At 33.2% G+C, this 19,851-nt stretch overlaps 1 protein-coding gene across 5 annotated transcripts; it reads right to left on the reverse strand.

Moving 5' to 3' along the window:
• Positions 1–350: 350 nt before the first annotated feature.
• Positions 351–19,348, reverse strand: LOC148601318 (docking protein 3-like). Of its 5 annotated transcripts, none has more exons than XM_088555705.1 (5): positions 19,261–19,348; positions 18,369–18,426; positions 17,662–18,018; positions 14,249–14,313; positions 355–886 (listed from the first exon to the last, which is right to left on the reverse strand). In XM_088555705.1, the coding sequence occupies exons 1-5, from the start codon at positions 19,261–19,263 to the stop codon at positions 869–871; spliced, it is 501 nt and encodes a 166-aa protein (XP_088411831.1). In that variant the 5' UTR covers positions 19,264–19,348; the 3' UTR covers positions 355–868. The 5 variants fall into 5 exon arrangements, with proteins under 5 accessions (XP_088411826.1, XP_088411827.1, XP_088411831.1 ...); XM_088555703.1 differs by lacking the exon at positions 355–886 and adding an exon at positions 7,255–11,279 and having other exon boundaries at positions 14,249–14,310; positions 19,261–19,340; XM_088555702.1 differs by lacking the exon at positions 355–886 and adding an exon at positions 7,255–11,279 and having other exon boundaries at positions 19,261–19,331.
• Positions 19,349–19,851: the final 503 nt, after the last annotated feature.

The following is a 19,851-nucleotide window of genomic DNA, read 5'->3' on the forward strand; positions in this document are numbered from 1 at the left end:
TTCGATAATTCCCGCTCCTGTTTGTGTTCCTCTTCCAGTACAAATTACAAAAAATATCATACTAAGACCACGTGGTTATTGTTTTTTATACCTACAGCATCCAGCAGGACGATACACGACGAGGTCTAGGGCGCTGGACTTTGTGCAGGCGGTGTTGCCATAGATGTCACTGCGGTACGAGTTCGAGTCCCGCGGAGGGAACGACCAAAAATTTGCATCGCAAATTTGACAGTTCTAACATCGTTGGGAATTTTTCAGACCTTTATATATATATATAAAGAAGGGTATATAATATATATATATTATATATATTATATACCCTTCTTTATTATATATATTAATATATATATTAAGACGAGTTTAATATTAAAAATGAAGACAAATTCAACCCAAATATGAAAACTAGTATAACCTGGATTTAAAGACCAGTCTATTCCGAGTATAAATATCGGTCTAAGCTGGAAATAAACTTTGCGTTGGATTCAACATTGCATATTTCGGTATACAAAGATTAATCAATGTTATTTACCTGATTGTTGAGAAAACAAATTGGGTGGGCTGGAGATCAACGATGATTGACTTTGCAGGAGACTGACAAATGATTCTATTATCTGAACGATAACATCTGACAGTTTAGTTTGAAATTCGAAAATTCCCTCCCCTGTCTGTGTTTTCCTTCCAGTGCAAAGGGTAAAATGATGTTTTACTTTTCCAAATTTTCTAATATCATAGTAAGACCACTTGGTTATTGTTTTCATACAAACAGCTTCCAGCAGGAAGATATACGACGGTGTAACTCGGATGACAAATTCTTCCTTCCAATTCATCCTCTTGGAATCATCATTTTCTTTTATTTCAACACTGAAATCTAATATTTCAGTGGTATCTGAAAGTAAAATATGAAATATATCCCTCACTACTATATGTTCTATCCAATTTTTAAAAACAGAGCAATAAAAACGAAAAAAAAACGTCGTTAGTGTGATATTTTGTATAATGTATATCGATATGTTTGACAGTAACGATAACGTTTGATATGAATGTAATGGTTAAAGATCATGTAAGTAGGCGTTGCCCAATTAAAAAAAAATTAAAACAACGTTTCCATCTTAGATAAACAACAATAACAAAAGATATTTTTTATATCAAGTTGATCACAATGCGGTTCATGTAAAAATGTTAACAAATAGGACTTTCAAAACTTGAGCAATTATACTTTGAATACAAAAAACTCTACTTTGATTTTAGTTCAAATTCCATTAATCGGTTCGGTACAGGCAAATGTATTCCACAAAGTTTTTTCACATGAAAAATATTAGCGTGTGAATGCTTCTCATTTTAATAGGTAAGAGAGGAAAAGCTTTCTTATTACCTACATATATAACCCGAAGATAACGACAATTTTTAACACTAAAGTTAAGACAGTCTTATTCGAACCGAAAGTACTGCTTTATCTTAACATGTAAACCAACATGTAAAGACCAGACGAACCCTTATATAAAGACATGTATACACTTAATATAAACCTGAATATCCTGAATATAAAAACCTATATAATCTGTATAAAGAGACCTGTATAACCTGAATATAAAAGCCAGTGAATCTTGAATATAAAGATTTATATAACCTGAATATTTAAAGCTGTTAGACCTGACTATTAAGACAGGTATAACTTAAATATAACGACCTGTGTAACCTGAATATAACGACATGTAAATATAAAGATCTGTCAGAAATGAATCTAAAAGTATATTAACCCAAATAAAAAGACAACCTATCCTGGATGTTAAGACGTTGGTAACTTGAAGATGAAGACGAGTGTGTTTTAACAACGACGACAAATCCAACCCAAAAATGAAAAATGGTCTAACCTGAATATAATGACCTATTCTTATTATACATTTTATTCTAACCTGAAACAAATCTTCAGTTTTCGGATGATTTATGCCATGTGATCAACTATTCAATTGTCATAGTTAGTATTGTCCAAAGTTTTTTGTCTAAATCGATATTTGTCTGTTACGGATGTGACGAGTGCGGTTGACGGAGCCGTATATATTTACTCTACCGAAGTAACTAAAGTTATTCACGTTATTTGTGAGAATTTACATTGCTAGGTCTTTAGTGCTAGGTCTTTAGTGTGATGTCTTGTTTTCCTTATCTTTACTTTTTGTGTGAATTTCATTTGATTATGCTCACAACATTGTGTTTGTAGATTGTCCTTGATTTCTGTTTAAATGTTTACACCATATACTTGAATATTTATGTATCTGAATTATCAAAGTAATGATGCTTCAGTATTTTTTGCTGATATCTAACATGAACATTCAGATCAGTCTTACCTGAATAATAAGACCAGTCTTACAAAAATATTTAGATAGTCTAATTGAGTATAAAGACCAGTTTGATATGAATATGAAGACAAAATGTACCAAAATAGGGCGACCAATACAACTTGGATATGAAGACAAATGTGATAAAGGTATGAAGACCCGGAGTACAAAGACCACTCTAATCTTAATAGAAAAACATTTTCTTACTTGAATAAAAAGGTCAGTCTATATCATTACCTGTTTAACACGAAAACAAAATAAACAATTCTCTTATCTGAATATAATGACTATTCTATCCTGCGTATAACGACAAGTCTGACCTATATATAAAGACACGACCAAACTGAATTTAATGAGTTGTGCTATCCACAAATAATAACATGTTTAACCAAAGCAGTCTTGCCTTAATATTAAAACTAGTTTAGCTGAATGTAAAGAGTAATCAAATGAACCTAGGTTATATCTGTAATCAAAAGAGTGTAATCCAGGGACAAAGACTAGACATGGAAAACAGACATACACAACAAAGAACATAAAGTATCTAAAATCATACATACAAAGTAACAAAAGCAGAGCAACTCGGACTCCATTTAAAGATGGAAGCATGGACCAGGTGCACCGGTAGGGTAAGTGTCTTCTGCTTTCCTAGAAATACCCACCGAGTTGCTCATAAAAAGTCAAGTCCGGGGTAGACAAACGAGGGAAGGAAAACTATGACCCGTTGAATAAATCAGTTTTCATGGTGCAGATGGATACGCCATAACGATCCACGCGTTCATGATGACGACTATAAAACTTCTGCAGCGATGACTACAGTCCAACTTAGTGTAAAGACTTAATACAATAAATGAACAGTCTTACACAAAAATAAAGTTCAGTCTAACTTAAGAATATCAGAACCATGTCTTACAGGCAGAATGACTTGTCCAGGCTGAATATTGGTCAAGTCTGTATCATATATAAAAATAAGATTACATATATAAATATCATATTTACATTAATATAAAGACCATCTAACTAGAATATATAAACATGTTGAATTAGAACATACAAACCTGGGTAACCCCAACATAATACTTTCAAAATCTGAATTGTCCGTCGAATTTTTTTTTTTACAAAAATCGCTTTCTTTGTATGGGAAAGCTTTAGTACATGTTTTAATATATTACTATGTTTAGGAAATCCGGAAATACATTTATATTTATATTCATAAGCGAAGTCATCATTAACAACTTATGATACACAATTTCAATGATTTTTCTACATAAATATAAATAAGTAAAAGTCCATTCGACACTTTGAAAGTAGAAATACCTTCTGATATGGATAAACGTCTCGGTATAGTTTGATATGCAGACATGGCATACATTAAAATAATAATTAAAAATCTTACGGCTATATGCTGCCTCATTGCGAGTTGATTTATATCAAAATGGATACAAAAACAAGAGTCCGAAGATGATCGTTAATTTTGTGGTTTCAAAATTACCTTTCCGTTCCGTTCCCTTTGACATGATCTCTTATGGCCAGTCTCGCAAAACAATAAAAAAAAACGAACACAATGATCTGTCAAATCAGATTGATTGCGCACAAATATTGGGTTAATATGCTGTCATCACCGATATGAATATATGGTAAACAAAAAATATTCTAAATTTCCAAAACATTGATATGAACTTATTATCCATAGTTACAATGAAGATGTACATCAGCATAACAATGTAAAATACGGAAAATACTTATAAAGCATTTATAAACTTGATATTTCTAAGTACAATAAAAAGTCCAGATAAATAGAATTCATTATTTCAACACAATAACAATAAAGACGGACCTCAAGTTATCTCCTTTTCCTTTTTCCTTTTTTCAACATTCAAATACAAAATTGGAATTATCATAGGGAACATCTCATAGGTGTTTTTTCACAAATAAAATATTTTTATTTTTAATTTCCAACAAATCATAAAGCATCTTTTAAGAAAGTATTGTAAAAGGGTGGGACGAGAGGGAAAAGGGGGGGGGGTGGTAGAGGAGTCGTCAGGTACCAAGGGCTCATTTCAACATTTATTTTCCTTTTTAATATTCGATTCCTTATTTGACCTTTTTGGGCCACACAGAGTTGGAAATGGTTGCAATCGACTCGGGAGGGGTCTCATTTGAACATTCTTTCCTTTTTCAATATTTATTTCATTATTCGCCATTTTAGGTTTGATAGAGTTGGGAATGGTCGAAGTCGAATCGGGAAAAGTCAGAGATTTCATTTCAACATTCATTTCCTTATTCGCCATGTTAGGTTTCATAGAGTTGGGAATGGTCGGAATCGACTCGGAAGAATCACTGATTACATTTCAACATTCATTTCCCTTTCTAACATTCAATTTATTACTAGCCATTTTAGGTCGCATTGAGTTGGGAATGGTTGCAATCGATTCGGGAGGGATCAGAGATCCCATTTCAAGCTTTGTTGTCTTTTTCTAAATTCGGTTTCGTATTCGCCATTTTTAGGTCGCACAGAGTTGGACATGGTAGCAATCGACTCGGGAGTCGGGAGGTGTAAGAGAACTCATTTCAACATTCATTTCCTTATTCGCCATGTTAGGCTTCATAGCGTTGGGAATAGTGGCCGCCGACTCGGGAGCGATCGGAGATCTCATTTTTACATTCGTTTCCCTATTCAACATTCCTTTCTGTATTGGCCATTTTAGGTTTCATAGAGTTGGAAATGGTCGTAATTGACTCGAGAGGGGTCGGGGATCTCATTCCAACATTCATGTCCTTTTTCAATATTCGTTTCCTTATTCGTCATTTTAGGTTACACAGAGTTGGGAATGGTCGCAATCGACCCAGGATGAGTCAGGTATCACAATTCAACATTCATTTCCTTCTTCGCCATTTTAGGTCGTTTTTTTTTCGTTAATGTATTCATTGGACTAGGCTAGTCAACCATGCAGCATTCCACTCAACAACACAAGATGGTTTTCAGTTACATTTGCATATCCCATTTACTAATCAATTGTCACAATGGCATCAATTTGCCGTCACAATTACGTTTATTTTATTTGTTAAATGCAAAATACATGCACCTACCCCACAACAAATGCTTTAAATGACACGTTTTAAACCTCCTGAGTAGTTATGTTTCAGTGTCACAATATCTACAAGTTATTTTGGGATTTGAATTTTTTTCTAATGTTCAATAATGGTAGGATGCATTCTTTCCCACAATTTATCCAACGGCAAAACATCTCAAATTTGGAATTATTCGATAAAAAATTTCAATATTAACCTCATGATGAAACAAAGAAAAACAATTTTTAAAATTTTAAAAGCACAAAACATAGAAATATAACCTTTGCCCCTATAAAACAGGTCTTAGTATGAAAGTAAACTGCTCTATTACGGCATGCTAACCCTGTCTAACTTAAATTTCGGTCATTCAGAAAAGAAAACAATATCTCCGTCATATCTTTTCCGACACCATTTGTATGTGGTGGAGTTACTTATGTTTCTTCTGTTGTTGTCAAGTCTTCAAAATATCATATTAAAAAACAAGATTTTATGGCAGTTCAATTATTTAGAATTGTACCTATCAAACGACCCACGGTTATAAATATTTCATGTCCATTTAGATGAAAATTGCTACCACTTCCTCCTCAAAAAGTAATGTATATATAAAGAAAACTTTCAGCACATAAACAATGTAAAAATAGGGCATTATGATTAAGAAATGAATTTACTTAAGATATCCGATCATTTGAGTTATTGTGTCAGGGGTATGGGTTACAATTTTCACCTTCTAGGGGTATTATTTGTTCCCTCAATTGGGTTTGAATAAGTTTAATTATGCCTTATCATTACTTTGGCGCATTAAAAAGCTAAGGTGTTATATTAATGTATTTGAATATACAAAAGATTCTTTGAACTACTGTATGTAGGAGAAAATATATATTTCTGAAAATTCCCCTTTTTACGATTTTATAATTATTGTAACCCAAAAAGGAAAAGCTATGCGCATGAATTAATCAATATGTCAAAATCATCATTATCTTAAATATGAATGCCTTAAATATAAGTTTAACTGTGTTAGTATTCTGTGAATGAGAACTTTGTTTGATACTGATACCAGTTTTCTATTGGTAGGAATAATTTTTTTTCGTGAAAATTAGGTTTCCGTGGGATAATTATGTAGAAAATTGAATTATCAATTGAAACCGGAATTGCGCAGCATTTTACATCACTATATACAACATTAAGCCCACTTTATAGAAAACTATCGATTTTATGGCTTTATGTACATATTATTGTGTGTAAATAGTTAATGAACCTCATCCAATTACATAAGTATTTAATGTTTTTAATTAACATTTCCGGGAACAACCAAGCATTGTTCCTCAGAATTGAAGCGAAACAACAACATTCAAGTTGAGTGTCTGTTTCAGTTTTGTGGAAGTATAATAATTTGTACAAGTATAATGGGTACTTCAGGTCTACATTTTTACAAAATCATAAAGTTTTACTGGCTTTTGAAATTTAAACACTTGAATACATGTTTAAAGTGTAATCAAGGGAACCAAGGTTATAGCGGTAATCAAACGAATGCAATCCACGGACAAAGACCAGACATGGAAAACAGGCATACACAACAAAGAACATAAAGTAACTAAAATCATATATACAAAGTAACAAAAGCAAACGAGCAACTCGAGCATGGACCAGGGGCAGGTAAACTTGACAACCATGTTGATTACTTTTAGGTTTCTGTATACATGTACATGTGTTTGTATCACGCAAGATTCACCTTCAGTAATGATTGGTTTAAATTATTTCTCAATTGGAAGTGGTAAAATTTTAATTTTCAACATTCGAGCGTTAGCATAATAAATGCAAGTGGGGAAATACTAAGTAGTTTTAGAAACACAAATGAGGTTATATCAATCTATATTTCTGAGCTCATTTTATAATGATATTATGCATATATGAGTGTAAACAAAAATACATTGTAATGCAAGGTTCTATAAATAACGTTTAGCTATTGCTATGAAATTTTCGATAGAATATTGGACATTAATTTGAATTGTACACAGTAGGATTTACTGTATGATTAAAATATATGAGTAACTACTTGCATTCAATCAGCAACTTGTATGGAGTAAAAAAAAACAACTTATAACAATTCTTATAAATTAAAAATATCTGTTTGCTCTTTTTCTCATTTCAATGTTTTGTTCAATTGTGAATAATGACTACAGGATTTAATGAAATAGAGATTCTAAAAATATAAATTCCAGTGTATTGAAGGTGCTTACTGTAAATACACGTTCTGTAATATAGTAATTTAGAAGTTGATAAATTGTTAGATACAAGAATTACTTGAAATATTGATTTTGAAGCGTAAACTGTCAGCCAGTATCGATGGAATTAGCCTTAAAGTCCTCTATATTTTATATTGTAATTTTGTTTCGTATGAATGTCAAGTGCTCGCTGTTGAGTACATGTATGTGGAAAATATTAAAGACATATAAAATTTGACTATTATGCAGTTAAGTTCTCTTTTGTTAGAAAACAGTTTTATTAGGACTAATGTAAAAACAGAGACCACATAAAAGTAAATTCTTACCAAGTTACACACTACTCTTTTGGCCCATGTCATGTCCATGTCACCAAAAAAGATATGGATTAATTTCTGTGCCTATGATTTTAACCAATTAGGAATTAGGAATTAGGAGCGAGAAACAAGTGTTTATTTTTTCTGATGATTTGACAATAATATAGGCAAAAGTGAATGGATCTCTTTTAAATTATATTACAATATGTCTCATATCACACGGCTTTAGGTATTGATTTTGGGGTTGTAATTTGAGCTGATTTAGAATCAAGTGTCGCAAAGGTGCCAAAACAGATAAAATACATGTTGGTTACATAAGTTGTTGTGAAGGGGTTATGTCTAGAGAAATACTGCAATGAAGTTTTACAAAAAATAACAATAAAATCTATAATAGAGATCTTTAAAATAACTTTAAAGTAATCCCGCATAGAATACAAAAAAGTCAATTATGTATCTCTTTCCATGACAAAATTGTATTTTGAATGGTTAATTTGTGAATCGTTACGGTGTATCCATCTGCACCATGACAACTGCTTTATGTCATAGTTTCCCTTTCCTCTTTCGTCTTCCCCGGACTTTACATTTTATGAGCAATTCGAGAGGTGTTTTTAGAGTAGCAGAGGACGCTTACTGCATCTTGTCAATGCTCCCAGTTTTTAGTGGAGTCCGGGTTGCTCATTTACTTTTGTTACTTTGTTTGTATTATTTTTGGTCATGTTATATTCTTTGTTGTGTTTGTCTGGTATTTTTCCCTGGATTACATTCTTTTGATTTCCGCTAGAATCTGGTCTCCCTTGATTACTCTCGCACTAAAAGTCGTATAGACTTCTAAATATATTAATTATACTAACAACAAGAAAAGACACTACTCTCAATAACTTATCAAATATTGTCCAAGCACTGAACGGTACCAGAGGCTTTTTCAGTAGCGAAAAAAAAAACCAAAACAACAACAACAACAACAGATTCCTGTATGACTATAGATTTGTTCAGTTAATAGAAGTTCAAAATGCCTTGTACAAATGTAAAAGAGATGAAAGGATTTCAGAAAATTAAGACATGCTGTCTGGTTCATTTAGTGTTCAAGACAGTATAACAATAATGTACACCGTATAACTTGGTTATCAATCCTTAATGACATTGATAAAAGCGGATATCCATGGTCTTAAGCACAAATAAAGAATAAACACAAACTGTTTACTTTTTCATGCTAATTGCATTTAATATACCCAATTGATATCGAAAACAGGTTTCCCATGTTTGATATAACGTCGTCTTTTTTGGGGGTAGGAGTGAAACGTCAAAGAATCTCTTTTATTTCATCATGTAAAGTAATTTTATCACATTGGGTTCACTGTAAAGGTCCCAGTTTTCATTTTTATGTAAGGTGCACCTTGCCGGACGTGAATGTGCTTTTTGTTAATAAGAATAGTAGAAGATATTATTTTGTCTGGGGAAACTTCCGCATTGTTGTTTCGTCTGCTATATTTATGCGCATTTATGACAGTGCAGATGGATACACCATAATGATCCACGAGTTCATGATGACGACCATAAAACTTCTGTAGTGATGACTTCAATCTTGTAGCAACATAACCCTGTTCCAGAAACCTGTTTGTTACAGTTTTAGCGCGACACAAAAAGGTCGTAGTTTCGGCAAGCTCTGGCATAACGTATGAGTTGTGATATGAACACTCCATACGCAGGTGCTGAAGGGATGTTGCCACAGATGAAAGGAAAGTTGACAATTCTGACAATTGAAAAGTCATCACGTTTGTCGTAAAGTTTGGTCTATAGTTTTCCTTTATCATTGATTTCTAAGTGTAGGTCAAGATATGAGGCTGACCACAGTGTCTTTAGTATCCTTTATCTCACGTTCTTTGGGGTAGATTCAATGTATCAAGTCCCCCGGATTGTTTAAAGATAATACGTCATCTATATAGCGATATATAACTGAGATTAAAGGATCTAGCCAAACGATATTCCTTCTTTCGGATCAGATCAGCTACAAAGTTAGCCTAATAAGAGTGAAGGAATAGGTCAGCAACTAAAGGAGCACAATTTGTTCCCATTGGAATGCCGACCGTTTGTTGAAAAACACGTCCACCGCACTGGACAAATATGTTGTCGATTAAAAATTCCAACATTTTGTAAACATCTTCTTCTGTATATTTGGAAGATGATTTGGAATTATTTCTTACAAAGTATGAGAAATCTCTATCAAGAACTATATATTTGTATCTAGGTGTACTATCTTTTTTGGAAAAACAACGATGTATAATGTTTTTAAGTCGGGACGCATACCAAATCCGATCGCACGGGACAAAGACTAATATCAAAAAACCCTAGTGCATATATATACACAGAAGTAAAACCTGTTAAAATAAACTCATAAAAATTGAAACTATAAATACAATTATTTAAATCGAACAGTTATATGGATATGGCGCTACATGTTCTACATGTACATTACGGTAGACCACCGGCAGGTATTACGGACAGGATACAGGCGGGTGGCTAACAGTATGTTCCTTAAATACAATCTCTTATTTTGATATACCCTGAATGGAACATTATAAACCACTATTGAAACAGAACATCTGAATTATCGATTTGGTTTAAAAAAAAAAAAAGAAATCTACTCAATACTGGAAATAAGTTCACAATAATAGCAAATTTCAATATAATGTGAGGAGAAACCGATTTGAAAATATAAATAAATAATAAACAAAGATGTTATACAGCATCAGTTGTGAAATGTGGACGCTAATAAAATACTGAGAAATACAGATTTTACCTTTACATACTGAAAAGTGAAAAAGTATCTTAAACACCCTCTTCCTTAACTGAATCTAAATGTATATAAAGTAATGTTATAGAAAAAAAAATGTTTTTTAGTATTCAAGCAGTAATCTGATTCAATAAAAAATGAATATCTTTTGTATTGAAAAAAATATTCCTAGACAAATACTTATTTCATATCACTCCCTGAAAAAAAATAAAATATGTAAATAATTGCCACTATCAACTTTTTTGTATAATTGATTAGTCGAAGAAACTGCATTTCAAGCCGAATATTTTAAAGCATATATATACAACCCCTTACTGCTTGTGTTTTTTTTGTAATACATGTAATGGTATTATGATTGTGTCGATTCATTTTTGGCTTTCGTTACTGAACATATCCTTACAGCTAAACCAAAAGGAATTCCTAGTATCTCTTTAAGATCTCGTTTGTCTGTTTCAAGCAAGGCTTTTCCGTCAATCCGTTCTTCCCTGAATTTTTCAACATATTGTGAACAATCCGGAATAGACTTGATAAATTCACAAACTGCGTCTACCTATCGATATGAATCGAATAAATTACTATCAAAAGAAAAGAAAACGTATTGAAAAAATAATATTCACTTATTAAGTAGCACTCCATCTAAGAATCATGCAAAATGTGATTCATGAGTAAAAAGCCTACATATTTTTATTTTTGATATTTTGTTTGAATTACCATAGTAAACAGAAATTAACATTCAGTTTTTCATATAACCCGTGCTCTTAGGAGATAAAAAATATATAGAATGCACTGTATATTTCAAAATAAAGGGAGATAACTCTGTAAATGACACACAAATACAATAGAATCTATTGGATTTTCAATGTCGATTATCTCATAGGAGCAGACAGATTTGATTGAATAATTACACATTTCATAATATAGACCCATAAAACAACTTGATTACAAAAATAAAAATATGTAGCCTTTTTTTGGTGTATCACATTTTTCGGATTTTGCATGATTCTTACAAAGACAATTACTTAATAAGTTTGAACAGTAATTTCAAATAAATAATCACCTTCAAAACAGAAACATGACCGGATTTAAGTTATAATTGTACGTGGAATACATTTGATATGTTATTATATAACAAATTAATGGATCGGTGTTTTATAGTGGTCATGTTTTCTTACCCGAGGTCTGGAATACTGAGAAGAGAAAATTTGTTATGGCTCGAGGCAATGCTGAGACCACTTAATTGTTTTTTGTGGTGTGTTTTTTCCACAAACCAATAGTTTTCTCCGTTTTATTTAAAATTAAGGTACACTGAAGCATAAGTATATGACATCTTTTAGTTTTTTTTACCAAGAGAAATGTTTAAGAGGATTTTCATGGAAGACCCACATGCCATTTTCCTCCTTTCAAACTTGAACATCTATCCTGAGTAATACAGTATTGATACAAACAATCACTGTCCATCCTAAAATCATAATGAGATTTACAGTGTTTAAGAATAAACACTGGGTGAGATGAAAGTAACTATGTCACCAATTTCATAGGATCTGCATCGTTTCTTTATGGATAAACAAATATTTAATACTAAGAAGAGTAAACCAATGGTTTATTGATGGTAAAGTACCTTAATTTTTTACTCTACTTTTAACAGTAAACAAACGTGAAATAGCTCTTCATTATGTATGGTCACATAATGTGATAATTACCACAAATTGTCGTCAGTTTTTTAATTGACAGTTTTGCACCTGGTACAAAATGTCGAAGGAAAAAGTATTATCATTTGCATAAGATATAACGAGAATATGCAAAAGAGACAACAACCCCACCATGATGTGAGATCAAGGCAATCCATGGGTCTTCCATGAATAACGAGGACACTCTCAAACCACAGGCCAGGCTGCAATTGCCCCAAAACAACATTATACACAGGTAGAGTGGAAATAATTGCCACCTATATTCCCCAGCAACACAAAAGTAAACCGAAAGTACAAAAAATGCAAGAAAAATACAGAGGCCAAATATTCCTGACTTAGGGCAGGCGCAAACAATGCGGCGAAGTTAGAGTATGTTGGAATGGTCAAAACCCTCCCTCTTTTCAACCTTACCTCTGTGAAAGACGATATTACACTAACAAACTGTTCAGAAAGAGTCCCTTGTTGAAACAGAAATAAACAAAAAACTGACTATACGTTACACAAATGTACAAACAGAATAACTGACAAGCCAGCTCATCGTAAGTCATACAATAAGGACACAACTAATATAATGTACAATTTAATTTGGTAAGAACGAAACTCATGTATACCTATACTTTATAGACTAATAGTTATTTTTGATTTTGATAATTGAATAGTTCGCTGAGCGCGTGAAAGCGAGTTTAGATATTTCACACGATAATGTCAGCATCAGAATCGAGAGTAAATATCATTATGTTTTTTTGGTAGCACTGTATCGTATTGCATTAACAATCATTGTAATGTTGTAATATACATTTATATTTTCAACTTCGTTTGTCAACTAGTGCAACCTCATATTGTTCAGGCTTGACTTCATTTCCATTCAAACCTATTAAAAAATCTGATGACATCACAATCACTCCTGGTATCTTGTCATATACGAGAGATAGCAATATATTTTTAAATAAGATGAAAGGTTAAAAGTGCAGATTGCCGATAAAATGGAGTTCATTGCTGAAAATAAAGTATGCGGTATTTGTTTATTCTACCCTTAATCCTTCAGCACCTGCGTATGGAGTGTTCATATCACAACTCATACGTTATGCCTGGGCTTGCCGAAACTACGCAGACTTTTTGTATCGCAATAAAACTCTAACAAATAGACTTCTGGAACAGGGTTATGTTGCTGCAAGATTGAAGTCTTCACTGCAGAAGTTTTATGGTTGTCATCATGAACTCGTGGATCGTTATGGTGTATCCATCTGAACCATGAAAACTGATTTTTTCAACGGGTCATAGTTTTCCTTTCCTCGTTTGTCTACCCCGAGCTTGAATTTTTATGAGCAACTCGGCGAATGTTTCTAGAAAAGCAGAGGACGCTTACCATACCGGCGCACATGTCCATGCTCCCAGTTTTTAGTGGAGTCATTTGATCATTTGCTTTTGTTACTTAGTATGTATGATTTTTGTTACTTTATGTTCTTTGTTGTGTATGTCTGTTTTCCATGTCTGGTCTTTGTCCCTGGATTACATTCTTTAGATTTCCGCTATAACCTTGGTTCCCTTGATTACTCTTAATTTAACCTGAGCTTGTTTTCTGTACACATTGTTCATCCAACTTCTGTGCTGCTTAGGTAAAAATAGTTTGGCAAAACAAAACAGAAGATACGGCTTCAAAATGTACGTGTCATTTGAGAAAGGATGACAAATTATGCTGCAAGTTCAATCACCTCAACATTGACAATTACCAACACTGATTTGTGCCAAATTGCACACAGGTAATATAGTTTATCTTTTAGTTATAGAAGACATACGGTGCATTATTAATGCAAGTTATAAATAAACTTACAGACCAATCTCCAATTTTGCCATTTATAGATGTATCTTGCACAACAGGAACTTGAGCGTGAACTTCTTATAAATATATGAAAAAATACGTATAAAAGTAATACAGATTTTGCATCTCTTATCTGTTACTTAATAATGGTTTACAGATATTTATGGATTTTTTTATACCGTGCAAAACTTGATTTGTCATTCGATAGGTTACAGTTGTCAAAAATAAAAAAAAGTTTTAAACATTTATCACATATGACAGGAACAAATTGTTAGGTGTTTTGTAGAATGCAGAGTATGCGTATTATACCAGTAAACCTTGTTACCATATCTTGTTTTTTTTATTGAGACCGAGTTGCTCATATGTACACATGATTTGTGCGTTTTTACGTAGTAAAATTTATGTATATGTAGCGTCGGTACTTTGTCTACATGTCTTTAAAGTACTTACACATGAATTCATTTTTTATCTTAATATTGTAAATCGATTAAAAACGTATTAGAGATTTAAACAACAAAGAAAAACTAATATCTCCCTAAGGTTCTGTCTAAAGGTACCAAGTGCTGTGAACCATAAATTGGAATTATAACTTTAAACTTCTTATGGATGTCGTTGGGGACTATGCAAGAAAATGGATAAAACGAAAGACGAAATTGCTTAACTGTCAAAGTGGACAAAGGCTGTGAGGTCTTTTGAAACGCATGAAAGTTTTTAGTAAGTCAATGAGTGTCAATGCTATATCAGTTAAGCAAAAATTGTCTACCATACATGACAAATTTGTTGTCATACCAGCAGAAAAAGCCCAAAACAACATAGTTTTTGTCTGTAAAACACATACCATCCAATGTTTATAAACAGAGGCAGACATAGAAAATAATTACAGTAATAAGACCTATACTGCTACCACACTCTCCGGAGAAGAGATAGTGGATCCAAAGGAACCAAGATTCTAGTGGCGATCGAAAGAATGTAATCCAGAGACAAACACCAGGCATGGAAAACAGACAAACACAACAAAGAACATTAAGTAACTAAAATAATACATACAAGGTAACAAAAGTAATTGAGTAACTTGGACTTCACTAAAAAGTGGGAGCATGGACTATGTGAATCGGTAGGGTAAGCTTTTCTAGAAACATCTTCCGAGCTGCCCATAAAAAAGTCAAGTTAGGGGTAGACGAAAGAGGAAAGAAAAACTATGACAAGTTGAACAAATCATTTTCATAGTGCAGATGGATACACCGTAATGATTCACGAGTTCATGATGAAAACCATAAAACTTCAATCTTGTAGCAACATAACCTTGTTCCAGAAGCCTAATTATAAGAAATCTAGCGGGATACAACAAAGTTTGCGTTGTTATGGCAAGCTCTGCCATACTAAGGTGCTGAAGGAATGGTGCCACAGATGAAGGGAAAGTTGACAACACGGAATGTAGTCATCGCGTTTGTGGTATAGTTTAGTCAATAGTTTTCCTTTATTGTCGATCTATATGTGTATGTAAGGATATGAGGCTTGACTTCACGTGTCTATAGTATTCTTTATGTCAAGTTCTTTGAGGTTTTTGTGACATATAAAATTCCCGAAACTATAATTGTTTTACCAATAATACGTCATCTTTGTAGCGGAAACTGAAATAAAAGTAACCTGCTAAACGATGTTCCCTCTTTTAGATTAGATCAGCTCAAAAGTCAGCCTCAAAAGATTGAAGAAACTGGTCAGCGAGTAGAGGAGCACAATTTGTTCCCATTGGAATGCCTTCGATTGTTGAAAAATGCATCCATCACACTGGACATGTTGATGTTGTCGATCAAAAGTTCCCGGATTTTGAAAATATCTTCGGTATATGTAGAAGATGTTTTGGAATCATGTTTTTACAAAGAATGAAGAATCTCTACCAAGTACTACATATTTATGTCTAGGTGTACCGTCTTTTCTTGGAGTAACAACGATGTATAATGCTTTTGAGTGGGAAATTCAAAAGATTATAGGGAATAGAAGTTTAAAGAGTTGAAAAATCACATGTTTTAATGCTATTGTTTTCTGGTGATAATCTTAGATTGAGGGTTTCCAGAAGATCTTTCGAATTTAACAGGACCAACATTGAATTAATACCAATACACAGGTAACAAGTATCGTGGTAGGACTGGAGACCCTCTTTTACAGTTGTGAGTAAACAAAATGAAAGTGTTGAATACGATTTGGTAGAACATTTGGCAGATCCAGCCATGTAGCCTTTTTTGTATCGATTCTTTAGGAATATAGTACATAAACGGTAGATCACAAACACAGAAGTCACTACACAAGTTAAGGTTGCATTATGAACTCGTGGAAGGTTACGATGTATCCATCTGCACCATGAGAACCGATCCGTTCAACGTGTCATAGTTTTTCTTTCCTCTTTCGTCTACCCCGAACTTGACTTTTTATAAGCAGCTCGGTGGGTGTTTTCAGAAAAGCAGAGGACTCTTACCCTACCGGTGCGTCTGATCCATGCTCCCATTTTTTAGTGGAGACCGATTAGCTTATTTACTTTTGTTGCTTTGTACGTATTTGTTTGGTTATTTTATGTCCTTTGTTATGTTTGTCTGGTTTTTGTCCCTGAATTACTTTATTTTTATTTCCGGTAGAATCTTGGTTCCCTTGATTACGTTTTCCTCTGTTTTAACCTTTCACCTGCCAAAACTCTTTACTCTTTTACACAAATTATTTGATGTAAACATCATTGTTTTTGTAAAGAATAGTTGGATAGACAGGCTGGCTTGATTTAAGCATAAATCTCGGAAAAACATGTTTTATGATAAACAGTAAAAACGCAGTTCAACATCTTAACAAGGCGACCGGAACTGAAAAAATACCGTAGTTGAAGTACTTCAGAAAAAAGACAGCAACGCATAAAAAATACCCAACCACATTGAAAGAAAAAAGAGTATAAGTCATATTAGTCTTGGTTTAGTCACTTGGCCCAAGTTGTCTAACATTCCATTTCTTACCATAATGTCATTCATGGTTGTTAACCCTTTGAATTTGTATACGAGACTCTCGCTATCTCAATCATTCTCTCTCTAATACTAAGGTTCCCGATAGTAAGATAATTATCACCTACAGTTGTTCTAACAAACTGCTTAGTATCGCTCCAAAAATGTTTTTGTGTATTGTTTAGTATCTTTAAATTCAATGAAATATGTTTTCGATTGAACGCAACAAACACAATAAGATTCAAAAACTAAGAAAATGAAACATCCCCAATTGATACCATTTACAGTCATGTTTGCTATATTTTGAACTTTGAACTTCATGACAACATTTGAAGGTGAGCCGCAATGTCAGTATGTGTTTAAGTAAAGGTGATATTTAGTCAAGTATGTAGGCCAGATACTTGTAAATAAGAAATAAAAGTAAAGAGTAAAAGAATGTACTTTTACCTGTAGAATGACAAATTGCCGAGTCAGTTTTTTTCTTTAGCCCTAACGCCTTTTGTCTCTGCTGATTAAATGAGATCCATGCATGTACTACCAATGGGGCTTCCTCAGTTTCAAATTCGAAATATCCAACTCCTGTTTCTGCTCTTCTACCAGAACAAATTATAACAGAATGCTTCGAACTCCCAAATTTTCGTATGTGTTCATAGTACCACGTAGTTATTGTTTTCGAACACGTGATATCTAATAATAAAATATAGAAAGGAGTCAAGCGGATAACGAATTCTCCCGCCCAACTCATTCTAATCGAATCTTCATTTTCCTTTAGTTTGACCCTGGCTTCATATATTTGTATAAATTCTACAATGATACAAAACAAAAATGATGCAAAACAAAACTTTTGTTAATCAAAACGATTGATGCAGAGATATCTGTCTGTTTAATCATAACACACAACAAAGATCCTTAAGTCTTGATAACGCATTTAAAACTACATAAATATCCACTTTAGAGCTTTTTGCATTGTACATTTAAAACGTGTGTTTCTGTACAATGCACTATTTTTAGACGATCCCACCTATAAAATGTGCATTTTTCGCACAGGTATTTTGTATCATGTGTCATGCTTGACGAGTCATTGAAATGCAATTTTATATATTTTTTTATCATACAATTCAAATGAAATATATTTAAAGTAATGCAGCAATTACCTTTTTGTGTATTTTTTTCCGTTTCCTTAATATCTTCGTGGTCTGTCATGTCAATAAACTTTAAAAGACAAAAACGAAATTCGGAGAAAACCTGGACTTCAGGTCAACGAAACAATATTAGAAACAAAACATTTAGTAATCAGGCTGATAAAATAAATGATGTGAAACGCAATCAGGGATATATACAGACACAGTATGTATTTTTATGATAAAATATGAGGAAGAAGAACTAGAACTTTTGCAATAAAGGAGTATGAATGCTAATGATTTCTCATTCGTTTAAAAGTAAACTATGTAAAACAGTTAATATCCATTGGGTTTATCACTGAGGTAAACACAGTTCTCAATATCTAGTAAGAGTAATCAAGGGAACCAAGGCTATAGCGGTAATCAAAAGAATTTAATCCAGGGACAAAGACCAGACATGGAAAACAGACACTCACAACAAAGAACATAAAGTAACTAAAATCATACATACAAAGTAACAAAAGTAAATGAGCAACTCGGACTCCACTAAAAACTGGCGCATGGACCGGGTGCACCGGTAGGTAAGCGTCCTCTGCTTTTCTAGAAACACCCGCCGAGTTGCTCATAAAAAGTCAAGTAAAATGCCTGAAGATGGTATTGTGTGATCTAAGCAAACATAGTTTAACTTACCTTGCAATACGAACATACAAAATCAATAACAAAATGAACTCAAAATTCACAGATAAATACGCACTAGATACGGAATGATTCAAACATTGATAAAAAAAAAAAGAATAAATGTGAAACTTTAAGTTATTTGTCAATATTACATTCTACTTTTGCATTAATGAATGATATGCACAAATAAACACTTGACAATCGGAACGAAGTCATAACCGGAGAAAGCATTTAAAGGTATTTGTACCATTAAAATCCAAAAATCCGGTAATTATTTTGCGAATGCTTTGGTGATAAGAACGCGTGCGCTAACGTGTCTTACTAAAATCGCAGTATTTATTGAACCACAACAGCATACTAGTTCATAAGGTATCGTCTTGCGTAAGAGCTATACATTGTAAGTCGCAATGTTTTGTCCGTTAATTGGAACTTGATCAGCTGATTATCCCAACAACTTACACATTCGAATACGTATTCCCTAAATTACCATGACTAACAAAAAAAAAAAAAAAAAAAAACGCATGGGACAGCACATTTGTATATCGCAAATAACCATGACGACTAACACAAATGATACACTGTGTAGATAACATGCCTTTCTGTTGCAAAATAAACAATTCTATTATTTTTGCCGACTAGCCCGCCGAATACGCTACAAAATATAGGGGTTACCGTGAACATATGAGAAGTAAGAATCCCAAAAATTTACAAACCCAAATTTTTGGACACCTGCAGCCTATTCTCTACCGATTCTTGCACGTACCCATCCTTACCGCTGTCGTTTTTCCAACGACGATGCCTTTTGCACACTCTATCGGTAACATCCGAATGGGCCGCA

This window comes from Perna viridis, chromosome 12 (assembly GCF_037379345.1).
Source record: "Perna viridis isolate PV_CMFRI_1.1 ecotype Kerala chromosome 12, ASM3737934v1, whole genome shotgun sequence".
NCBI lineage: Eukaryota > Metazoa > Mollusca > Bivalvia > Mytilida > Mytilidae > Perna > Perna viridis.